The sequence below is a fragment of the Danio rerio genome, chromosome 2 (genome assembly GCF_049306965.1).
Source record: "Danio rerio strain Tuebingen ecotype United States chromosome 2, GRCz12tu, whole genome shotgun sequence".
In the NCBI taxonomy this organism is placed as follows: Eukaryota; Metazoa; Chordata; class Actinopteri; order Cypriniformes; family Danionidae; genus Danio; species Danio rerio.
The window spans coordinates 36,897,873-36,923,453 of NC_133177.1; the positions used below are offsets into that span (position 1 = coordinate 36,897,873).

Consider the following 25,581-nt stretch of genomic DNA (forward strand, 5'->3'; position numbering starts at 1 on the left):
ATTCCATTGTATTATTTCAAATCTAATTTTAGTCTAGACATACAGTTAAATAACACTTATAAAGAAATTAAAAATAACATCCAAAAAGTAGCTGTGTGATAATAGTAGAAAAGGTATAGACTCACCCTGGTTTAGCAACAAGTAACATGACAATGTGTTTTCTGTGCATTCTGTCACCTGTAAGCAGTAAAATAAGATTACAGTTAAATTTACTAACAACGACATTTTGCTCATTTTTATTAATTCACAATTTTAAATAATTTATGGAGAAACAATAGACTTTTAAAAAGAGGAACAAATTACTTTACTGCCTGCTCTACCAAATAGTTGACCATGTTTTGACTGTTTTAAATAATGGTTTACACTATGGCATTGTTGGTTTACAAGAAAAATCAAACAAACATAATCCTACTACACTTGATTTTGGTTTTATTGTAAAAAACAAGACATGTTAAATGAGAATCTGAAATATTTTATGGCATACTTAAAAAAGATGATTTAGTATACAAAAAGTAGTTTGATTATTTTTTAAATAAATTGGTCTTACACTTTATATTTTATTTTATTACTTTAAAATTTTATAGTATATGTATTATTTCTGGTACTTTTACCAAAATTAATAAATTTTGTTTTTAAATAAATTGGTCTTACACTTTATATTTTATTTTATTACTTTAAAATTTTATAGTATATGTATTATTTCTGGTACTTTTACCAAAATTAATAAATTTTGTTTTTAAATAAATTGGTCTTACACTTTATATTTTCAAAAATTGTATAGTATATCTATTAATTCTGGTACTTTTACCATAAACAGACATATCTACTGTTTTAGAAATTATGGAATGTGTTAAAAAAATTACATTGAGTGTGATAACTAGTTACATTAGGAGTTAGGAAATGCAATCCAAAAAAAAAAAAATTCTTAGTGGGGTAGTTAAAGTGTTAGGCAGATGTTTTTTCTCCTAATTATTCCTATTATTTAATTAATTTACTACAGAAAAAAAGGGAAAAAGAACTACAATATCGTCTTTAAAAAATTTTGTTTAAAATAGTTTATGCAAAAATGTGAATTTTATATTATTATGTGAATTTTTATATTTTATTTTATATGCCTTAAAATGTTATATTTCGGAATCAAAATAAGAAAGACCTTTATAATGAAGTGGCTTCTTAACTAAGAAAAGGAATTTGTCTTGGTGACGAGCTTCTAATGGAAAAAGGATAAAGACAGTGCAAATATTATTGTATAATAACACTATTAAAATAAATAATTATATGGAATAAATACTAAATAACATTAATAAATAATAACACATGGGTAATAAAAATGTAGAATAGTTAATTTTCCAGTCCAGTGTAAACTACTCACAATAATCTTGCATAATTTATATAGTGATATTTCAACTATCTAACGTTATACTTAAGAGTAATGAAATTCACACGTCTGCTTAAGTTGAACTGATTTGTTATTTTTACTCCTTCAATATATGTCCTCGATGAATATTCATGTCCTTTATTACTTGAACAAACTTACTTGGTATAACGTTAAGTTAGCCTCCAAGACACTAGCTTTCAAAGACTGATTGATTCCTAGCCTTTATGTTACCAGATTTGATGTTAAAATTAAACAAACTGGCTTTTTGATTGAATTTTTTTAACGTTACGTTAGCTTCTTGCCAAAAGGAAAGTGTCGAACCCAGTGCTATTCTAAGTTCTTATTGGCGCAATGGAATGCCAGTCATTTTAGAATGCTCTGATTGGTCTAAACGAAGCACTACCTACCTAAATAATCCAATAACTTCCGCTGACGATTTTTGAATGTAGAGCGGTTAATGTTGGTTTGTGACTCCTTAGGGCAAAGTAACGCTAGCAGAAAATAGTTGTTTATTGGAGCTACAGACACGTTAAAAATTTCAATTAACAAAATAATACCTGAGATGGACCCCGCTTTGTCGAAACTTCTTATTGGACTTGCTGTCAACATAAGTCGTAGTGATGGTAAGATGCTTGTTTGCTAATTGCTAATCTTTTACAGGCACGAAATGTATCAATCCAGCTGATGTAAAAGTCAAACCAAGTAAAATTAGATTAAGTTGAGCTTGCTGCGATGCAGTAACGTTACAACATGCATTGATGACTTGTGAGAGCTGATGTTTTTAACGTTAAAGTTTAAAAATAAAGCTGGGAGATCAACACTCAAAGAAAAACATTTAACGTTAACGTTAATAATAGCCATCTAACTTAAATCTTAAAGCGTGTAACGGACATACTGCAGGCACAAAAACAACCTGTCATTTCTCCCTGTGCGTTCTTTCCTTGTGGGATTGCTAATTAATGACTGAAACATACAGAACCTATTTGTCAGTGATTGTTTTAAATGAATAATTAGCCAAAAGGGAGAAGTTGTGATTACACGCGCACACACATAATTGATGTTTTTTTTCCAAACCCATATCAATTAGTTTGTTATCTGAGAGAATCTTGAGCGAAATTACATGTATTTTTCATTGTTTATTGTATGGGAAAAAACAATGCATTGTTGCATCACTGAACAAAGTCTGTTATGTATGATCTCAAGGTTCAACAGAAAATGCATTATGTTTATGGCACTGTTTCTCATTATGCAGGAAGAATACACAGCGCTATTGTGAAAACTGCCAACGTCTCTAAATCCACTGTGAATGTAGAATGGGCTGAGCATGGTATGACTAAAGGAAAAGAGGTTTGTACTAAATGTTAAAACCCCTAATCAATGCACACTATATCTCTAGATCACTGTTTATACATTTTCATAATACACTTGGTTAGGGCCGGGCAATATGGCAAAAATGCAATCTCAATAATTATTTTCCATATTGAACAATAATGATAATATGAAAGTTGTTAATGATTCCAGATTTAAAAGAGTACCCAAACAACTGAAGCCACAAAAATTAGAGGGTCCATTAAATAGCACTACATATTTTCGGCCGAAAATTCGGTACATCAACACATTTCTGCTGTGTAATTGACTTTTGGATCAATATAGAGTGAAGCTGTCCAAAGCTTATCATTGTTATTGACATACATTTTGTAATTTAATATATTATTGTTTATCAGCCCAGTCCTACATGTGCTTCTGTACAGAGCAGTTAATACATTGATGGCAATTGATATGGAAAACAAGATTTAAAAAAAAAATAATGTTTTCTTCTAGGTTGACATGAATGAACTCAATCATCTCAATTCTGACCTTATACAACACCTTCAACCATGTCATCAGGAGGAACCTGCACCCACCCCTATTCCGACACCAATGACACGAATGACAAAAGTGAGTTTTGTATATCTTTTCTACAATTCTTGTGTAAACCTTCTTTTAGAAAGTTGGTTTAAAATGAAGATTTGCTTTTTTATTTTTGATTCAAGTGTTGTCTATCTGCACAGTAATTTCACAAGGGATTCAATTGGGTCCTTTTGTTCAGACAGTGCTGTCATGGTATATGCATGTCGGTTGCCATAGTAATGCCATAGGTGTTTGGTGCAATGTCTAGACTATTTTTTCTACAACTGTGAGAATCTGTCAATGTTGAGAGGAAGACCAGTGAAGAGCTTTAATTTTATTAAGAAAAACATAAGTGCGCACACATAAGGGTTTCTGTAATACCATGATCATTTAGTGTAATTGTTTTATATACCAAATTTTGTCAAGCATATTTACAATTTGGTGACATAAAATACTATTAAAAAGAGGGCTGCACGATACTGGAAAACTCTGACATTACGATATTTTAAATTCCTGTGATGTGAATACCATTTCACCAGGTGACTGAACTATCAATGATGCATAGTTTTTATTTTTTTATAATGTGATCTTTATTTAAGTGACAAACATTATCTTGTGGCTGAATGTTTTAACTCTAAAATATCTAAATGTTCACAGCATGACTTGCATTAACGTGATAGTTCACCCAAAAAGAAAAATTTACTCAATTTTTACTCGCCCTTCAGTCGATTTAAATGTTTACGTTATTAAAATATCTTTTTTTTGTGTTCAGCATCAAAAATAAATCATAAACATTTGAAACAAGTGAAAGGTGGACTGAAAATAATGAGTACCATTTACATTTTGGGTGAACTATCACTTTAAAAACGCAGGCCAGATGATAAACTTTTACTCCATTATGATTAAACCCTGCATGGATTATAATAATTTTTTTTTAATAAGAACTGGTCCAAATACATGTTATATAATTATAATTTTTTAACTGAGCGATGGAAAATGTTTCACCCATATTTTACATTTCATTCTTAGTTGTATTAACTATACTTGTGTGTGTGTGTGTGTGTGTGTGTGTGTATGTGTATGTGTGTGTGTATATATATATATATATATATATATATATATATATATATATATATATATATATATATATATATATATATATATATATATATATATATATRTGTGTGTGTGTGTGTGTGTGTGTGTGTGTGTGTGTGTGTGTGTGTGTGTGTGTGTGTGTGTGTGTGTATACATATATATACATATATATACATACATATACATATACAAATTTGATATAAAGTCTCTTATACTTGTAGCCAAGGCTACATCTTTTAAATAAGGCATGAGCCCCAATAGAACATTTTAATAAATTCTTATTTGTCCATTAAATTGACGTACCAATTTCAGCAATCAAGTTTGTGTTTTCTATTAACCGTTTACAATCTAAGCTTTTATCAGATTCACAAAAATTTTAGCGGTTTTGCTGCAATCCAGGTCTGGTAAAGAAACCATTTGATTCATTCAGACTCTTCACTCACACCAGAATAATAATTATATCATTATATTTATTACTCTCAGGGTTTATACGGTCATAAAAAACCTGAAAACATTGTGGAATTTCAACATGTTATTCTCCAGATCTGGAAAAATTTTGGCAAAACAAATAAACTCATACATTTTTAGAAAAAGTCATGGATTTTTTTTTTTTTTTTAACAAATTTCTATACTTTTCAATATAAATTGAATGTATCGAATATGAATGTAATTCTATCGTTTGATTCAAGTAGGTTTCTAACATTATCTTGTGTTCAAATTATGCTTGGTTTTGTTGTTGCAGCCTATTTATTTCTCTGTGCTTTTCCAATCACATGCTCTCACATAATTTTGTGGTTTGTAAGCATTATCTAAATAAATTTTATTTGGTATTATAAATTACTTAGATTATCATGTAATATAAATTCATTTCTTATTAAGCATTGCTTAATTACACAAAACATTGTCATGAATATTTTCCTGAAAGTCCTGGAAAAGTCATGGACTTTTTGTAGTAAAACTGCATCCAAACTATGTACTGTCTTTAAATGTCTCTCAAATGTTTTTAATCATTTGTAAGAGGTAAAGCAGTAATTTGTTGTACATGTGAAGGATTCGGTATCATAGGTAAATGTGATTTTATACACAAAACAGTATTTAAAAACTATCAAAATATGATCATGTTTTCTTTGAGTACTAATCACTAAAGTCTACTTTAGAAACACCCCTTACTATAGCAAACAGTTTATTTTATATATATATATATATATATATATATATATATATATATATATATATATATATATATATTACCAAAAACATGATGTAGTCATTTACATTTACACGTTTATTTGTTTGTTTCAGAGTGTCAAAGCATCAGAACTTCCTTTAAGGTCATCAAGAATACCTACTACATCAGAACGTAAGTTTTTATTGTCAGTGAGTTTACTCCGATTTCTAGTTGGTCAGCTGACATGCACCGACGTAATCTTTTATGGTGTGTCTCCTATTTGAAGCTGCTCCTCGGGATTGTCCATCTGAAGAGCCAGGTTTGCATGACGTGCATGCTCTTAATGTCCTCCAATCACACTTATTCACTGTTAAATTATGACTATTATCATTAGACTTAACTAAGAATGTCTCTTCTCACTTCTGTCCACATAATCTATTCGATAAATTATCCACTTATCCAAAATATTCTTTCAATTCCTTCCTCTGTCAGATCAGTAAGGGTGTCATGGCAGAGATATTAATTACCTCCTGCAGCAATCAAAGCACAGTTGGTGATTCCTTTCACTGTTGGGTTTTATAAATCAGTAAATGTTGCTATTGTCATTTTTAGATATTTTCTTCACTGCCTGAACATTGTTGAACATAATAAAGTTGAGGATAAGGCTGTGCAATATGACTATATTTATTGTGTGGGCAAGCTAGAAAGTCTGTCGTTTCATATTATGCTCTTTAGCAAATTTTATTAGCAAAGTCACCAGCAAAAATGTTAGAATTTTCATATATATATTAAAAATATTAATATTAAAGCTAAAACCGTATTTAATTTATGTATTTGTTTGTCTTTTTAACTTTAGATTTATTAATGAAATGTTTTTGCCATAAAAATAATCTTTGTTGCAGACTTAGCAATAAATGAAAAGGTCATTATCATGTTATGCTATTGGTTTAAATGGTGTCTCAAAATGCTATGTTTACGGTAATGCTTTTTCATAATTATGAGCATGTACAATATAACACACTGTTATGGAGATGCAAACAGAAGCATGAGTAACAGCTCTCTGAGAAAGTTGTAAACTTAAAATTTTAGATTGGATCTATAATAATTTGTTGTTGAATTTATTTCTTTATTTTATTTTTAATCAAGCATTTGCCCTTAAGTTCTAAATGAAGTGAGAAATATGATCACTTATGAATGAGTAGATTGTCAAATGTGTATATACTTTTTAAATGTAGTCAATGTGTACATGCACTAACCGGCCACTGTATTAGGTACATCTGTTTTGTTAACACAAGTGCCTTGTTGATGCCTGAGGTCAGAGGAGAACGGCCAGACTGGTTTGAGCTGATAGAAGGGCAACAGTAACTCATAACCAGTCGTTACAATCGAGGAATACAGAAGAGCATCTTTGAATGCACAAGTTGAAGCTTGAGGTGGACGGGCTACAGCAGCAGAAGACCACATCGGGTGCCACTTGGATCAGCTAAGAACAGGAAACTGAGGCTACAATTCCCACAGGCTCAATAAAACTGGACAATAGTAGATTGGAAAAAACTTTGCCTGCTCGGAGTCTCGATTTCTGCTGTGACATTCAGATGGTAGGGTCAGAATTTGCAGTCAACTATATGAAAGCATGGATCCATACTACCTTATATCAAAGGTTCAGGCTGGTGATGGGTTGTGTAATGGTGTGACACACTTTGGGCCCTTTCTTGGCGCACTTTGGGCCCATTCATATCACTTAAGCATCGTGTCAACACCATAGCCTAAGCTTACCTGAGTATTGTTGCTGACCATGTCCTGGATTACATGCCATGTCATACTTGAACGTGAACATGAGTCCACTGTACCCAAACGGCCTCCACAGCCACTAGATATCAATCCAATAGATCTCAGGAATATTTGCAAGATCTTGTTTAATCTATGCCATGAAGGATTAAGGCTGTTCTAAAAGCAAAAGTGGGTCCAACCCAGTACTTGTAAGGTGTGCCTAATAAAGTGGCCAGTGAGTGTATATTAATTTGAATTTTATCAAAAAATGTATGATATTGTGAGATGATTTCTTTTGTGACAAGATTTTTGTCATATCGCTTAGCCTTAGTTGAGGAGATTGTATGCATTTAACTATGTTGCAGATAGAAATGGAATCATGGCAAACAGTTTAGAAGATCATCGCATTTATCAGATGATTGCCTCTAGGCTTAGTTGCGGTTTTTTCTTTTTATTAAACACAAACATTTGCACTTTCAGCTTCAAGAAGAATGACCACGCGTCAGACGTGTTTGTTCAGACAACCTGCCCCTCCACCTGTGGTCTCGGCATCTTCTGCAGATGATGTTCTCTCACAGAATCTTCCCTCATCTACGATCCCTAAACATTCAGGTTTGTTTTTAAATCAGTATGATATTAAAGGACCCCAACTTTGCTCTTTATTGCCCTCCAAAATAAAAATAAAAAACACGTCAGTGATACCAGTCTTTCTTAGTGCACAATTAAACTGTAGGTTTGTTATAGATTTGCATAATTCGAGCCTGTGGTTTTCCTTGGTTATGTGGAAACAGCATCTGTTTTGACCTACAACTAAACACTAGATGTAGCCGAGTCCTGGGGCCCATTCCTTTTATGTGGATTACTTAGTTAGCTAGGCTTAACATTGACAATTTGACATGATCGATGACTGTTAGGGTTGTTCAGATGCCATCCTGGAGTTGCTGTCATGGCAACAGATACATGAGCTTAAACCTGCACTGGAGAAGGCTTATTTCACATAAGCAGAATTAGATTGTATCAATTTTCAGTGAAGGTGATACTTAAAGTATGATCCAGTAAATGCTATTTTCTTACAAGAGTACCATGTTGGATGAGGAAAAAATAGTTTATTTAAAAAAAAAAAAAAAAAAAAAATATATATATATATATATATATATATATATAAATATAAATATAAATATAAATATATATATATATATATATATATATATATATATATATATATATATATATATATATATATATATATATATATATATATATATATATATATATATATATATATAAATATAAATATAAAACCTGTATTGGAAACTAAATAATCTACTAAACATTGCCAACTCACTGAGAGATTTATTCAGGAAACAATAATGATCTCATAATTGTAGTGGAGTCATACACTTTGGTTTGTCTGAGATGTGCATTCATTTGAACAGTGACAGCTATTATGTGGGTGGCTTCATGCAGTAGATTCGGACCACTGCACTTCTGAAATCCCAAAATCATTTAATGATGCTAAATTAATTAAAGTAAGTTATGTCGTGCATGACATTAACTTTAAATCTGCTTTACAGGTCAGTTTTAATTAATTGCTAGTTTACAGTACTTTTTGGCAGTGAAAATTAAGTCTATATGAATACTAGAAATAATGAAAAAAAGGGAATAAATCAGTCCCTATTTTTAAAACTTGTGCCATTATTATTTGTTGGCTATTTGTTTGGTTTATAATTTGTCATTATATTGATGATGTCTTGATACCAGCCAATTATTGCAGTGCTGATCATTGTTGAAAATATTAGCATATCTACTCTTCCCATGAATGTAACAACAGACAGTAATTTCAGAAAACTGAATCCAGAATTCCAGATATTTCAATCAAATCCTTAAATTTTGTGTGAACAGACAAATTACTCAGAAACTGCAGTTAAAATATCTGGCATCTGTCAAATCTCATGTTTTTACAAATGGTGTGACAAACAAACCGCATTTGATGTTTAGTTTGTGTTGTTAAGAAGACTTTTCTGTGTCTTTGAAAGCAAATGTACTTTGCATGCACTTCTAAAGGAATTTAATCCGTTTTGCCGTGTATTCAAGTTAGACATATGCTGATATCCAGTAATTCATTCATTTTCTTGTCGGCTTAGTCCCTTTATTAATCCGGGGTCGCCACAGCGGAATGAACCGCCAACTTATCCAGCAAGTTTTTTTCGCAGCGGATGTCCTTCCAGCCACAACTTATCTCTGGGGAAACTCCAGTAATTTAATATTGTTATAATGAACATGCAGGATCTTATTATTGTGGGCACTTCAAAATACAGTGAATATTTCTATATATTTTATTTAAACTTTTAGTGAATACTCCTATTGTTGTATTTACAGTGGTGTTCATCATAACAAGAAATGCACAAACGCTTAGGCTGTTTATTTTCAAACATTAACATTTTCATGTTATTCTGGTTTATGACTTTGAAATTTCTGTGATTATTTATAAACATTTTGTTCGTTAACTCTGAAATAATGTTAACAAGTCGACATTTACTGTACAAAGTCAGTGTAATGACAACTACAAAAGCATGTATTAATCGTGTTATGTTCTTATATAATGCATTAATTTCTTAATCATTTCCTTAAATGGAGTTAACTTCATTTTCTCCAGAACCATCTGGAGCCATCCATATGCGGAGCCAGCTCCAGTCATGTTATCTTCTGAACGCTAACGCCCAGCTAGTCAGCCAGGTATCACAGAGGCCTTTTCAAAAATGGCCAAATACAAAAGAAAAAGTGAAAAATGGTAGACGTTGACAGCAAGAAATGGAGCAGCATGTTTTGTAGTTGAAACCGCGCCGTTTCGCAGTGTAGAGAAGCCAGTTTTCCTAAAATTCCGAAAATATTATTGATAAGTATAGTGTCATTTTAGGCTATTTGTAAAGTTCTTAATGTAACATTTAATTGTTATTATACTGTTTCAAGCAGTTAAAGTTATTTAATATTTAACTACATTATCATAGGCTGTATTGTGTTGTTTTATCAACGAAAATTAAACAAACGCATATGTTTGTACGGATATAATACTTTGGTCTTTGTTATTTCTTCATTTTTACATAAAATGTAAATTAACTTGGGTAGGCTACTTGGGTACAGAGGCATCATTTTTTGGTGGTACAGGAGGAATATTTTGCCAGTGAATATTGCCCCCATCACTTAATAAAATAAAATAAATAAATAAAATGCATTACGGAATGGATGCAATGAAGAAAAAACATACTCTTAATCATTCTTCATATACTGATTCGTAGCCTTTGTGCAAAAAAACCATATTGCACCGACAAGAATAAGCTCTAAAAGGTAAAGTCTAAAGCAAGAGGAGTTATTATATGTTATTAATATTAGTTGTTAATATTAATGATCGTAAACACGACCTGTGTTTTATAATAAGTGCCGTTACGGTGTCGTGTCTGCGATCTTTTCTCGTTGAAGAACCAATAATTCATGTTATCGCCGTCTTCCCAGCCAGGTTTTCATCCACAGTTTCCACTTTTGTTTCTTCTCAAACAATAAAGGATCGCTATAGCAGGCCCGGCGGCAGGATGTCATAATTGAGGGGGCTATTACCAATTTTATCAATGAAGGTTAGGCAACTGTATACCGTTTACATTATTGCAGACAGATTATGGCTTAAGCACCAAAAAAAATTGTAGTTAATAAAAATAATGTTTTACTTAGTTACATTTTAAGGCATTAGTGTAGCAAAACAGAGAGCCTTTCTACCTACCTAGATTATTCAGCTTGCAGTGCATGGGGTGGGTCCGCTGTAAATCCACATACTTACGCCCTAGGCCTATATACCTTTTTAATTTAGAACACTGTAAACTTGACTTTGCAGGTCAATCATCTTTAAACTCAAAAGGCATTTTTTAAGTGTCCTAACTTGAGACTGCTGCTGTATAATGAGATGTTTCTTTACACAACTTTAACAGTTAGTTTTAGCAATGTCAAAATGAAAGCAAATATTTTTATTAGGGTTTTGCGTTTTGTCAATTTTATAGCATAATAATAATAACAATAATAATAATAATAATGAATATTATAAGTTATTATATTATTTATAGAGTAGACATTACTAATAGTCTAATATTGATCCCTAACTGAAAAACTAATGTGAAAATGACTGGCAGCTGCGCCTCAGCTAAAATTTATTTAACGGCAAATTTCTTCTTTTTTTATTTTTCTCTCTCTCTTTATAGTTTAAGAGAGTTGTATTTAAAGAATTAGTTAAGCAAAACATGAAATGAATTGGGCTTCGTGTTATCCACTAGTCAAGTTTTCTCCTGTGTGAGTTTAGAGTGCACCTCCGCCAAGTGCGCATTTAAGCCTGCATAATAGACCAAATCAAAGCAAATCTAAAGTCCAGCGCAGAGCACATTAGTTGTGCGCCTAACTAACAGCAATACGCAAATACCTTTACAAATGAAAAAGAATTAGATTTAAAATATTACAAAAAAATATATTTTCTAGCCTACATAATTATAAAAACCACCGCCTTCATGCCTTCATCATCACGGGGGGCCTTTTTCAGTTTATTCATGATAATTTGGTTTTGTATAATGTTATCATTATTAGCAGAATTATATATTATATGCATATTCATATTTTTTTTAAAAAAACAAGCTTAGAATTGTCCACTTGTCAGGTTTTAGACCAAATGAGGCATAGCATGTGTATTTGGATAACTCAATTTTTTGATCACACTTCATTATTATTGTTCATTTATTCGTTTGCTGAAAATTACAACTGACGTTAGAAGTAGTTTTGAAACAAATTAATGCGCTTAGCAAACAAATTAATTATTTTTAGGCTAATTGATGTCTCTGCGTACAAGGTTTCCCTCATTCTCCTGCTGCAGATGCTCTGTTTAACTGTTTTCTTACTAGTGAAACTCTGTTTTTTCACTTACAAAGTCCGTCATGTAAATAGCAAATGCGCTATGGCACAAAGGAAATAGTAGATGAGACTCAGGTTTATTCTCAAAACACACCTATAACTCATTAAGAGAATAAGCTCAACCCTGTTAAACCATGTGCCACAGCGCAAAGCGGATTTTTCCATCCTTAAAATAGCAAAAGTGGATTCGGACACACCTTCAATGCTTTTGCACCCTGTGCTTTGGGCCTGGATCCTCAAAATAGAGCCCAATTTTTCCAATATCGTGAAGCCCTAATTTTGTTAACCTTTTTAATATAGTTGTTGTTTTTTTCTTAATGTTAATGCAGTAACTAATGTTTACTAGTGAGACTGTCATCAAGTATTGTTGCCTATTTTTTGTCATCCATTTCAATTGTATTTACAATCTTAAAGTAATATTTTGAGCAGATACCTTTAATCTACTTGCACTACAGGTAATAAGTTTGCTTGAGTATGATTTTTTTCCTATTAATAGTGTTACCTATTGTACAATCATCCTTTTTTATGTACTCTTAACATGCATGTACAATAAAGCAATACATTAGGTATTTTTATTTATTATTATTTTTATTTATTTAGTTGCAGCTTAGGTTAGTATCATATCGTCGATTGGGATACGCTTCAGCAACTAATCGTGACCTGAAATTTTGACACCAGCAGAAGCCTACCTTTTTTCTTGAGCTAATTTCTCTATACATCATAAAAATGCAGATGTTGCTGCAGTGGCATTATGAGATAATTAAAATGTGACTGATTGAATAATAACCTGCATGATGAATGAACTGTGACAGTCATTGGAGACTGGTCTGGGGTCATTGTCATAACACCTTGCATATGATTGGCAGGCTACCAGAGGAGACTTCTTTCAAAACCAGCTTCTCCACTGCTACCATCCACTGAGGCTATATGTGAGAGTGAGGCTTCCAAATGTGCCCCCATGGGTCCGCCAAGTATGTACTGTTTTGATTTTGCCATGCATGTTCATATCATGAATGCAGTGTTTAGGCATGGGACGATAACCGTTTTTAAGGTTTACCACGGTTTGGAAAAGTCAAGGTTTTAAAACTGCTAACATTTTCTGTTATACCGTTCCCAGTATATGTAAGTTTTTTTTAATGTATTTTTTATTTGTTATAAAGAAATCTGTGTTTTTGAAACTAATAAAGAGAGCAGAAATCTATGATTTATTAAAAATATTTAGCCTGACATGTTTACTGTTCCAAAATATTATAAATGTTTCTTAAAATAAAATTAATTGGCAATTAAATAAAATTAATGTGTAAAAGGTTTTTTGTTGTTGTTGCTGTTTTTTTTACCCAGACATTTAAAAAATAGAGCAGTAATCACAATTCTATGAAACCGTGGTGTTTTTATTCAAGGTTATCATACTGTCAGGAACTTATACCGGCCCATGCCTAATAGTGTTTAGTTGCCTCTATAACCCTTGCCTAAACTGTTGTGATTTATAGGAATTGTCTGTTTGTTTATCAAATATATGCATTTTAGGCCATCGCATGTCCCAGGTCTCGGAGACCAATAAGGTGGCAAACAAACGATTGTCAATAGCAAAAATGCCTGATGCACAGAAGAGAGGAAAGGTATTCTATTTCATTCAGATTTCACACTCGTTTTCCTATGATGAGAATTCATTGCACAAAAAGATAAATAAAAGACTTATTTATGAGCATTTCAACATATTTTGTGGTTTGCTGTTTTGTTGCATGTTCATGCATACTGTGGCTTTTGTTTTGTGCTCATTGGACAGTATAAAGGGTGTCCGTGGGATCTTAAAGTCTTACAATTTAAAAACAAAATTTTAGGCCTTAAAGTCTTAAATTCACTGAAATATTGTGTTGTAGATCTTGAATCATTTTTAAAGTCTTAATTTTCCTCTGTCCAACTAAAGCTATGCAATCGGGTCAAATGCATCCGATTACCAACAATCCATCTTAAAACTTTATTTTTTTTATTGCAAAGATATACAAATAATTAAAATACAAATCATGTTGTGATATTTGAATCAAGTAAAAAAAAAAATTATTTCAAATGATTTAATTTAGATTATTTTGTTTGTTTTGTCAGAGGCCTTGTAATTTTTTATTGCAATTGTGCAAAAAAATATATATATAGAAAACTGTTCTCATTTATAATATTTTCTGTTTTACTCATAGTTTGGAGAAACGAATCGATCTAAGCAGTTTTACCAGATGATTGAGGAATACAGAGAGACTGTGCAGAAAGTACCCATGTCCCTGTCGGATCCAGTGAGTTAATAAGCATAATACTAATATAATCATCTATTCTTTTCATATTTTAATACAAAGTGCATGTTTTAGGTCAAAACTCACCGAATTTGTGTCTGCGTTCGCAAACGACCACTGAATAAAAAAGGTAGGTTGCTGAGATGACCCCTTAAATTGATATTTGTATAGTTTTTCTCTTTGGTTTTTGGTGCATTGCTGCATTCCCAATTATTTGTGTTTAGAGTTGGCAAAGAAAGAGATTGATGTGGTGACAATCCCTGGTAATGGAGTCCTACTACTGCATGAGCCCAAGCAGAAAGTGGATCTAACCAAGTACCTGGAGAATCAGACCTTCCATTTTGATTACTCATTTGATGAAGACGCCACAAATGACTTGGTATACAGGTTTGTATTTTGAGTTTGTTATGTATTGATTGCCATACATGTCTATGGTGGGTGTTTATTTAAATGAATCCTGTTATGTTTTATTGTTTATACTACAACATTCTTTTGGACAGTACCTTATTCAAATAATTCCTACACTACCAAAATACATAAAAATGAAGGTTGTTTGATAGGGGTGTAAACCTACACTGGTCTCATGGTTCGATTCGGTTACCATTATCACGCCAACGATTTGGTTCAAATTGATATCTCGGTGCATAACGGTACATTGTCGATGCTTTCTATACACAATTTTATATTTTACTTCACAGCACAAGAGTTCTAATATTAAAATGTATATATTTTTTCAATAATTTGTAAAACAATCTTGTCCTTCAATGGAAGTAGTCAGATACATGAACTGTACCTTTAATTTTACCTGCTCAAAGAAAACACTCTTTTAAAATGTATCAAACAAAATTCAAGTATATGCACAGTACAACATGAGCGTTTAAAGCCATTAAACAAACATAAATATTATCCCGCTTGCTTTTGAGCATTGTCAAGCGAGTTGTAAAACGCATATGATTGGTCATGTGCTCAACAGAAAAGGCTGCGATTGGCTCTATTGCTCTGATGCTGTCCACCAATGACTGATAAACGGACTTTGCTATCACAGCTGATCCATGATCGAAGCGGTGGTGAAAACTTGCTCTGCAGACACGCTTCTGTCTGGATCCACAAGTACTGATATAACAGCTGAAAGGAGAGAAAACATTATCTCACACCAGCAGGTCAAAGGTCCCCAGTAAGAGAGAGAAATGGAGTTTACTTTTCTCCATAGCAGTGAAATAGGGACTTCTGCTGTAACTCCTGAAAACACACACAGTGAATTGTGCAGAGTTTCTGCATTTTAATTAATCGTGCTCGCCTCCTTTGCCATAGTATTCTACTACAACATAGTGCATATGAGATAAATGTTGTCAGTATGTAATAACCGGTTAGAGCCTATTACTGAACAGATACTGAACTGTCCTCGTCTGCATCGCGGTGCACAGAAGAAACAATTAATTTTGACACCCTTATTGTTTGAGTTGCGCTAGAGAGGACTGGGAAGACTAGCTGTTTTAGTCACATGTTGTCACCTTTTATCATACTTGTTTTGCAGTGGATAAACTTAAACTAAGCAGAGAACCAAAACCGATCTGCTTGTTAAGTGATGACGTGTTGGTGATAAACGTAATACTGTTTCCGGGTCCAAGCCGCCACTAAATTAGGTTGAAAAATTATTTGTTTATGATCACTTTTAATTTATATCACACATTAAAGTTAATTTTATATGAAGTCATAGTGTACACATCAATCTCTGGGCTTGCTGCATCACAAATACGAAAATTTTAACAATTTATAAAAAAAATTATGACTTTTTGGCCATAGGATAATTAGCAAGGACATGTATATTGAGATTGTGATTTTTGAAAGTATTAAATCTCTTTGTAAACGTTTATAATTTCCACTTCATGAGTCTCCTCGTACATTAAAATAGAGCGCTTGGACCCGTAAGCCGCTTCGCGTGACGTCACACTTAACAAGCGGATAGACAAGAGGTGCTACATTCATGTAAAATTTTTGGAAAATAATGTGGTTTTAAAATTATCAACCATGAAAATCCACTCTTGCACCCTAAAAACAAATTCAATATCAAAAAGGTTTTATAGGACCCCTTTCTAAACCCTGAGGAAATTTGAATCTTTGTATCCTTGCTTTGCTTCGCACTGCTCCTAATCCATTACTGGGATTATCAATCAGTCATGGGTATTTATGAACTAATATTTTGCAATACACATTTATAAACCATGTGTTAACATTTTATTTGAATAATTTTGGTGTCTGCTATATCATTGATCAGTCTGTTATTTATGTTATGACTAGTGTTCTGCATCCTCATATTGATCATTATTAAATCAATGACAGTATGTAGTGTATATTATAAGTATGTGGTACTAACTTTGCACTGGAAGAGACTTCTGTAACTGGAGGTTAAAAAGTGTTCCTTTACCTTGAGAAACCTGCATCATGCCTTGTAATTACATGCATATGAAAGAGTAATCGTTGCCAACATTTATTTCTTACATTTAAAGAAGTCATTAGTTATTAACAAAACTTTTGGCAAGGAATTAACATTCTTTACTTTTTTTTTTTAAACATAAAATCCCAGTTTGATCCATGTGAGTCCAATCTACAAAATATTTAAACGATTATGCGTTCAACTTTTAGGTTCACAGCTAAACCACTGGTTAAGACCATTTTCGAAGGTGGTATGGCAACGTGCTTTGCTTATGGCCAAACAGGCAGTGGAAAGACCCATGTAAGTTATAATCTTGTTCCAAAAATACAAAAAAAAAAATCCCAAACTCAGTGTTTTACATGCAAGACATTCTTTACAGACTATGGGTGGAGACTTTTCTGGAAAAAGCCAAAACAGCTCTAAAGGGATTTACGCCCTGGCAGGTGATTGTAACTGTCAAATGCACTTTACACAGTGACTCGTTTCATTCATCCATGTTCACTCACATATTAATCTTTCTGCATTCCTCACAGCACAGGATGTATTTACCCTCCTAAGGCAAAAACGATATGTGGATATGGACCTGTGCCCATATGTCACCTTTTTCGAAATCTACAATGGCAAGGTTTGGATTTATTACATTACATATATCAAAAACACTGCAACGATCTCTTGTCAACCAAACCGCTGGTAGTTCTTGATTTTTCAGTAATTGCATTTTTCTGTTTAGTGTGAATAAACCACACATTTCCAAATGACTAATGTGATCTTGGTGCTAGGTTGAGCAATATTTGTAGTATTATGTAATTTTATACTAATTAGATTTTAGATTTTTGTTGCAAATTTAAAAGTACTTGCTCAGGCATGACGGTAAACTTTTTGTTTTTGTGTACTTCAGGTTTTTGACTTGCTGAATAAGAAAACAAAGCTGCGTGTTTTGGAGGATGAGAAGCAACAGGTCAATGTTGTTGGCCTGCAGGAAGTGCCTGTGTCATGTGTTGATGATGTCATCAAGATGATTGAGAGAGGAAGTGCATGCAGGTAAAAAATTATAATGATTCTGTTTATGGTGCAGCTCTGCCTTGATTCCTCTCTCTATTTATTTATTTATTTATTTTATTTTATTTATTTTTTTTACTTGAGGGTATAAAAATGTATTGTAAGTTATTGTTTCTAACCTTATTTATAACCTTATTAAGGTTTATTTGAATTACTGCAAGCATTCTGTAATAGTTTAGTTAACGCTATCAACACTGTCTCACTTTATACCAGAACATCTGGCCAAACGTTTGCTAATGCCAGCTCATCACGCTCGCATGCGATTTTACAAGTAATCCTGAGACGACGGAACTTTCTCTATGGGAAATTCTCACTGGTGGATCTTGCTGGGAATGAACGCGGCACTGATGTCAGCAGCAACGATCGGCACACAATAGTGGAGACCGCTGAGATCAACCGCAGCTTACTGGCTTTGAAGGTACTTGCTGTCTACTGCATGTAGGCATGGGCTGGTATAGGATTCTGACGGAATGATAACCTTGGGTAAAAATATCAGTTTCACGGTACTGTGATCACTGCTCTAAATTATTATTATTTTTAAATGTCTGGGTTGAAAACTAAAACTTTTTTCCCCTTATCGAACACAATACATTTTTAAATGAGAAACATTTGAAAGATTTTGGAGCAGTAAACATTTAAATGAATCATTGATTTCTGCTGTGCTTTTTGGTTTCAAAAACAGGTTTCTTAAATATTTAAAACAGCATCTTTGGGTATCTTTTGTGCTGGAGATACTGTTGTCATAGTAAATAAAAAATCTTACATATACCATAGGAATGGTATAGCCGAAAATTTGGTGGTTTTCAAACATTTCAAACATTGACTTTTCCAAACCGTGGTATATTTTGAAAACAGTAATCATCCCATGCCTAACTGCATATAAATTATAGTAATACACAAATTAATTGCTATTGTGCAACATTATTTATATTTAGCTTACATGGTTAACTCGAGCCAAATTAACAAATGTCATCCATTACTCCACTTCATGCAGTTTAACATTTTTGTTATTTGTAATACAGATGAAGGTGTTTTTATTGAAACCTAAGAGATTTCATCCATTTCTGAATTTTTTAAATGTTTATAGAGATCAACATTATAAATCTTTATGGACCAAGTGGTCAGATTTCTGGGTAAATAGCTTTTGAGGAGATACCAAAATTTCTTAGATTTTATAAAAACACCCTTTGTTGGATTTTGTGACAATACTTTGTGAATAATACTTTATTAGTTTAAAATGGTATGCGAGTGAGTAAATGATGATGATGATTCATTTTGGGGTGATCTGACCTTTTAATATTTGCTGTAGTTGCTGTTGTTTGTTCACTGTTCTGACACGCACAAATTAGCAGTTTCGAAATGTTAAAGCAATAATTTGTTCACCTCTTGCCTGATTCCTCAGGAATGCATCCGGTCTCTTGGTCAAAACAGCGAGCACATCCCATTTAGGATGAGCAAACTGACCCAGGTGCTTCGGGACTCCTTCATTGGTGAAAACTCCCGGACCTGTATGGTAAGAGTGGACTGCTATGGGTGAATTTTGTTAAGGTTGGTTCAGAATCTTCAGTCTCCTTGTGCTTGTACCTTTTCCAGATCGCTATGATCTCACCTGGCATGAGCTCTTGTGAATACACTCTGAATACACTACGCTATGCAAACAGGTGCTTTTTATCTTCCTTGATTTGCACTGGTATTGCTTTGTCTGGCTGAGGAGGCCCTCTGCTGGTGTGTTTTAGGTGATGCAGTGATTTTTATGTTTTTATAGGGTGAAAGAACTGAATGGAATCTCCAAGGGTGATGCTGTGGAAAATGGTTCAAAACTGGAACTTTCTGAGGAGGGAAACTCCTCAGAAGAGGTGAGTAAATCTGTCTAAAATGTTTTATTGATGATTTGAACTGAATTAATTTTAGTTTGAACCACTGTATTTTAGGGTGTCTGCTGGGTCTAAAAGTCTTAGGCCCAGTTTCACAAACATGCCTTAGATTAAGCCAGGACTAGGCCTTAGTTAAATAAGGGTATTTAAGACACATTTATAAAAATGGCCTTAGAAAAATATTACTGGTGTGCTCCTGGAGACAAAAAAATGGCACTGACATATTTTAAAACATCTCAACGCAATTCATTTTGAGTTGAGACAGCTCAAACATGCAATTTAATCCTGACTAGCCTTAAACCTTGTTTGTGAAACCAGGGGTTAATGTCTTAAATTCCAAAAACAAAATTTTAAGCCTTAAAGTCTTAAATTGACTGAATTATTGTCTTGTAGGTTTAAAAGCATTTTAAACTGGTCCTAATGTTTCTTTATGTAAAGCTACCCAATCGATCCAACACGCATCCAATCACCAACAAATACATTTGAATAAAAAAATCTCTTTAAAAACTAAATGTATGCACAACAGACTGTTTATTCAGTTTTTTTGTGTGTGTGTTGTTAATTATGTTTAATTGTTATGTTGCAAAACGTATATGTATATACCTTGGGTCTGCTTGTTTTGGACAAGTACATTTTTTTTCGTAAGGGCCATTTAAGAAATCATTAACGTTTAGCCCTATATAAGTCTGAAATTTCATTCTTCATGGTCTTAAAAAGGTCTTAAATTTGATTTTGTGAAACCAGCAATCCCTGTATTATACCACATTTGTTGTAAAAAAAAAAATTATTAAATTGTGTTATTTAATGTTATTTTAAATGAAAATAAACATTAAATATTACATTTTCAATATACATGGGTACATTTCAGTTTTAAGTAAAGCAAGAAATTTGGGATAAAATGTGATGTTTTTTTAGGAGACTGTCCTGCCAGAGTTTGAGGCTATATCCCGAGTGTCTGAGATGGAAGAGAGGTTTTATGAAGAATTGAAGGTTTGTAGCTTTTTGATTTGAACAGGTGTGTTTACACAACAAACCTCAAGACAGAGTGGGGCGGCGTTGTTTTAAAACTCTCTATCACTCAAAAAGCTCCTCATAGCAAGGAAGTTACAAAACATAGCTTTGTTGTTTGTTTACCCTTGAATGCGTTTATCCAGGCATGCATTTCAACAGCTTCAAGTCAGAGGGATTAGAGGATTTGTGTTTATTTTCTTTTATCCTTCTTTTTTCAGGGTTGCAGTGAGGTTGCCAAATCTATGGAGCTTCCATCGTTTGACATAGTAGCAAATTTATCAAACATTGACTCATTCATGAGGAAGCTGCAAGGTACTACATTTTTGTTCATAAATGGACATGGGTCAAAGATTAATATTTCATATGTGTATTTTAATGTATAAAATGTTATACCTTTGTTATACTTTATACATATTTTTATTTTTTTTATTTATTTATTTATTTTTTGCATATACAGTTATACATTTATATTATGATTTACAGATATACAAAAATAATATTATTAATATATTTATTTATTTATTTATTTATATATTTTGGGGGGGCATTTAGAAAGTCTAATTGGTAAAAACTGCACAAAAGCCTCACATCAATCTTAATGGGTGGATCAGCCAATCAAAAAGTCAGCAACGGCAAAGCTCCAGAAAAAAAAAAATTTTAATTTAAAAAGACTACCACAAAGCGTGTAATGTTTTGAGCACAGGTTCTTCATCAGACAGTCTTCATCACAGCATGTTGCTCTTTTTATACACTTCTGGATCACACAATCTCATGTTATCTCACAAATTTTTTTTTTTTTTTTTTAAATATACGTTACAGGGTGTCCGCGGGATCTTAGAAATTGTTAAAGCTTGATTAAAGATTAAATCAATTCAGAGAAATTTAAGGTCCTTAAAGTATTAAAGTCTTAAATGCTTTTTTGCAAGGTATTGATTTTTATATAATTTTTAATTGTTCAGTGTATGGTTGCATGCTAAAGTGAATTAAATCTGCGAATATCAGGATGCTGTGTAGTTTATGAAAGCAATAAAATCCTGCTAGATTTGACCTTGTGCTGTTTTGTTTACTGCAGTAACCAAGTCGACACCACTATTTCTGCAGTTCTATAGGCACCAACCTACTAAATTAGCTCGATTTAATAGATTTTTATTCAGTAAATGAATGTTTAAGCTTTGGTACATTAATATTTAGTAAATATACTGTAAGTTAAAATCTCGCCAGTTTTTCCGGTTGAAACCTAAAGTAGTTATTAGGTTTTAAAATGGTCAGCACTAATAGCCTAGTGCACAGGTGTCAAACTCGGTTCCAAAAGGGCTGCAGCTCTGCACAGTTTAGTTCCAACCCTAATTAAACACACCTGATCAAACTAATTGAGTCCTTCAGGCTTGTTTGAAACCTACAGGTAAGTGTGTCGGAGCAGGGTTGGAACTAAACTGTGCAGGGCTTCGGCCCTCCAGGAATTGAGTTTGACACCCCTGGCCTAGTGGTTAAGCACGCTGACATATTGAGTTCGATTCCCGTCTCCAGGTATTTTGCTGACCCTTCTCCTGTCTCTGCTCCCAATACTTTCCTTTCTGTAACCTCCGCTATCCTTTCTCAATTAAAGGTGAAAACTATAAAAAATATAATAAGGTCTTAATGTAAAAAGGTGTTGAATTTCACTCATTGTACATATTCAAAACTAAAACAGTAAATGAAAATACAGTGTCAAATTTTTCTCATTTAAAAAAAGGTATAATCACAAAAACTCTTATTTCATGTGATCAGTTTATTAGACTTTTATATTCCCTTCCATACTTTTGAATGTGTATATGAATACTCAACAAAAATGTATGTTATGATGTCCCCAGAGCATGCGCTGGTACATCTTTCAGCCTGGTTAGAACAATGCTGTTTACAGTTAAACATTACTAAAACAGTGTGTATTTTCTAAGAATGATAGGTTAAGTTTAGTACCAGATGTATTTGTATCAGGGAAAAGATTACAAGTTGTATCTGAGTACAAGTACATTGGTGTTTTGGTAGATTCAAAACTATCATTCAGGTCACAGGTTAAAAAGGTATGTTGCCGGATAAGATTCAGTTTTGCAAATTTTAGATTTATTTATTATGTGAGGTTGCCCTAATCTATTTACACTCAATGATCATTTCTCATATCACTTATTGTTTCACCACTTGGTCCCAAGCTAGCATTACTAATTTAAAGCCACTTGAATCATAGTAAAAATCTTTAAAAACCCTTGATAAGAAATCAATTCAATTTTACCATTATTCAATATTAAAGAAATACAACTTGCTTAGTTGGTGAAAACCTAATTAAATATGCACATGTTTACTGTTTAAGACTTTACATAATCTGACTTTACCACTAAATCAAGGAAAGTTAGAACTCCTCACTGAACTACTAGGGGTGGTGAAAGAGAGGATTGTATTATTCCCCCAAAAAAGTTAATTCAGTTTGTCTGTGATTTCAGTGAAAGCTGCTTGGGATTGGAATTCAATCCAATCAACTAGGGTTGTCGATACGATACCCAAAAATGTTTCGATACTATACCAGCTGAAGTATAGTGATACCAAATAGTATTGCGATACTGTAACTTAAATCTATTAAATAAAGAAAATTGTCAGAAATACTATATTTTAAAATGTTAAATAGGCCTACTTAAATTGATTTCATAATTCCTATATTAATGAAAAATGTCACTTTATCTAAAAAGTATTAGTTTATTTTGTTTATTTTGTAGATAACTGACCAGCAAAATACACATTCAAATAAAGATACAAATTATAGCAAATTAAATTAGTTAAAGCATTTCTCCCAAAAAAATAAAAAATAGGCTATGTGAAGTAGTCAAATGTTTTTCAACGTTTCCTGTTGCTATTTTGGGGTTTTTCAAAAGTCATTTAAAATTTCACTTTGAGTCGTTCTTTTTAAAAGTTTGTTGCGGTTGTTGTAGCTACTAAACCATATTGACAGGAAAAAATTTTACTGATTTCAGATTTGAACTGAAGCGTCAGAAAATGTGCAATAGGCTACCAAAAAAGGTGTGAATTCTACAGTTTTGCAACCTTAAAGGGCTCCAGAGACTATAAAAAAATAGTTTGTTTCACAAACGTGCAAGCATTTTAGTGACTTTTCCATGTGCAACGTTAGGTATAGACTGTGGATGACGATATTACTGTTTACAAACTACAGTGGCACCATTAGTATTTTGGAGCCATAATGTCATGATACTACCATAGTACTGGTAAACCGTGCAATCCTACCACCAACAATTAGAAGATCACTTACTTTTCGGTCTTTTCAGTTTCATGTTAAAAATTGGTCATTGACAAATCAGCATTGTCAGCATTAGTACTGTATTTTTGACACTTATTTATACTGTTTGTCTTTGGCTTTTTTTGTCCCCTTCTGCTGCCATCAATCAGTTTTAGTTTTGCTTTTTTTATTGTATTTTATATTTGATAGTATTCTACTGTGCTTCTATTTTAGGTGTGACTTTTTAATATTCTGTAAGGGGTCCACAGATGAAAAATGTCTATTAATTTGCATTGACCCTGTAAACAAATAAACTAAACTTAATCCAGCATGTGTAACACCATATAGTTACCTTAACATCATTCTATTCTATCCTTCTACACTTTTGGTTTATATAATAACTTGTTTGAGTTTCAACACACGTCGCAATGACACAAACTGTGTGATTTGAGAGGGTGTTGAGAAAAGCTGGCCATTTCCTGCTGAGCATTGAAATTGTTTTTTCTTCTTGTTATAGAGTCTTACCAGGCTTTGAGATCAGCTATTGAAGCAGAACAGAGGGTCAGAATGTCACCAAACTAATCTAAGATGAGATTCAGCGGCAACGATACCTCTCACAAAAGCTAATGAAACTTCAATTTCGTTCCTTTAATAATCCTATTTACTATCTGGCTACAAGAGATATCAAAAGATGTTTGTTTGTTTTTTGTACTGTTTGTCCGTTTTAATTGTTTTTGTGTACTGAATAAAGGAGCCTTCATTTTGGATCTTTTGTAAGTCACATTTTGAACGTTGTGTCCTGGTTTTTTCAAAGCCGTCTTCATCAACTCTCCCAGTTCACCTATTTGCATTTGGATTCATTTCAAGTCTCACCTTGATATAGAAAAAAATTCATTTTTATCATGATGATGCCAAAATGAAAGATGGTTCGAGTACTGCCTCATACCACCCACCCTTCCCATCACCCCCCGCACCAGCCTTGACCTCCAAACCGCTTCTATATACAAGCCACAACCAGTGTATACACTTGCCCTGCGAGCACAAGCTGACACATGACAAATCAAAGGCCTAATAAACAGTTCACACTGAACAGTTTACCTCAAAGGATGAAAATAAACTAAATCGGCCTGTGAGTGGGTGGCCCTACATCTCTGTGTGAGGCCTGGAAGCTCAACTGCTTCCTCTGAGCTTGTTGGGTGGCATTTCCCACCCCCCACCCCTCCCAAACTATTTACCCGTGCTTTGGAAATGCATAGCTGTGCTACATATATTCCGCTAAAATAAGGAATGTAAGATGAATGTGTCTTGTTCAAGCACCATGTTTGATGTACATATACTTGTGTGTACTACTTTTACAATATGCGTTCAAGACTTCATTGTTTACTGCTTGATTAATAAATAACTGTCATTCTGTAAA

General features: G+C 33.0%; 1 protein-coding gene across 3 annotated transcripts; it reads left to right on the plus strand.

Moving 5' to 3' along the window:
- The first annotated feature begins 1,825 nt into the window (after positions 1-1,825).
- kif2c (kinesin family member 2C) lies at positions 1,826-25,581 on the plus strand. 3 transcript variants are annotated; one of them, XM_005163472.6, is made up of 22 exons: positions 1,826-2,001; positions 2,631-2,725; positions 3,200-3,316; positions 5,669-5,726; positions 5,821-5,853; positions 7,785-7,916; positions 13,112-13,216; positions 13,773-13,864; positions 14,438-14,530; positions 14,603-14,657; positions 14,752-14,914; positions 17,171-17,261; positions 17,341-17,404; positions 17,495-17,586; positions 17,860-18,002; positions 18,234-18,438; positions 19,423-19,533; positions 19,614-19,681; positions 19,786-19,876; positions 20,810-20,884; positions 21,124-21,217; positions 24,682-25,581. In XM_005163472.6, exons 1-22 carry the CDS (start codon positions 1,941-1,943, stop codon positions 24,744-24,746), a joined length of 2,103 nt encoding a protein of 700 aa, XP_005163529.1. In that variant the 5' UTR covers positions 1,826-1,940; the 3' UTR covers positions 24,747-25,581. The 3 variants fall into 3 exon arrangements, with proteins under 3 accessions (XP_005163529.1, NP_001108065.1, XP_073766549.1); XM_073910448.1 differs by having other exon boundaries at positions 1,950-2,306; NM_001114593.1 differs by lacking the exon at positions 5,821-5,853 and having other exon boundaries at positions 1,838-2,001; positions 24,682-24,945.

What these genes read in the sequence shown, in the direction of transcription:
- kif2c (XM_005163472.6), top strand. Translation starts at nt 1,941, where the DNA reads ATGGACCCCGCTTTGTCGAAACTTCTTATTGGACTTGCTGTCAACATA. An exon ending in ACAAATGACTTGGTATACAG is followed by an intron (nt 14,915 to 17,170) that starts GTTTGTATTTTG and finishes TTCAACTTTTAG; the next exon opens with GTTCACAGCTAAACCACTGG. An exon ending in CAGGCAGTGGAAAGACCCAT is followed by an intron (nt 17,262 to 17,340) that starts GTAAGTTATAAT and finishes CATTCTTTACAG; the next exon opens with ACTATGGGTGGAGACTTTTC.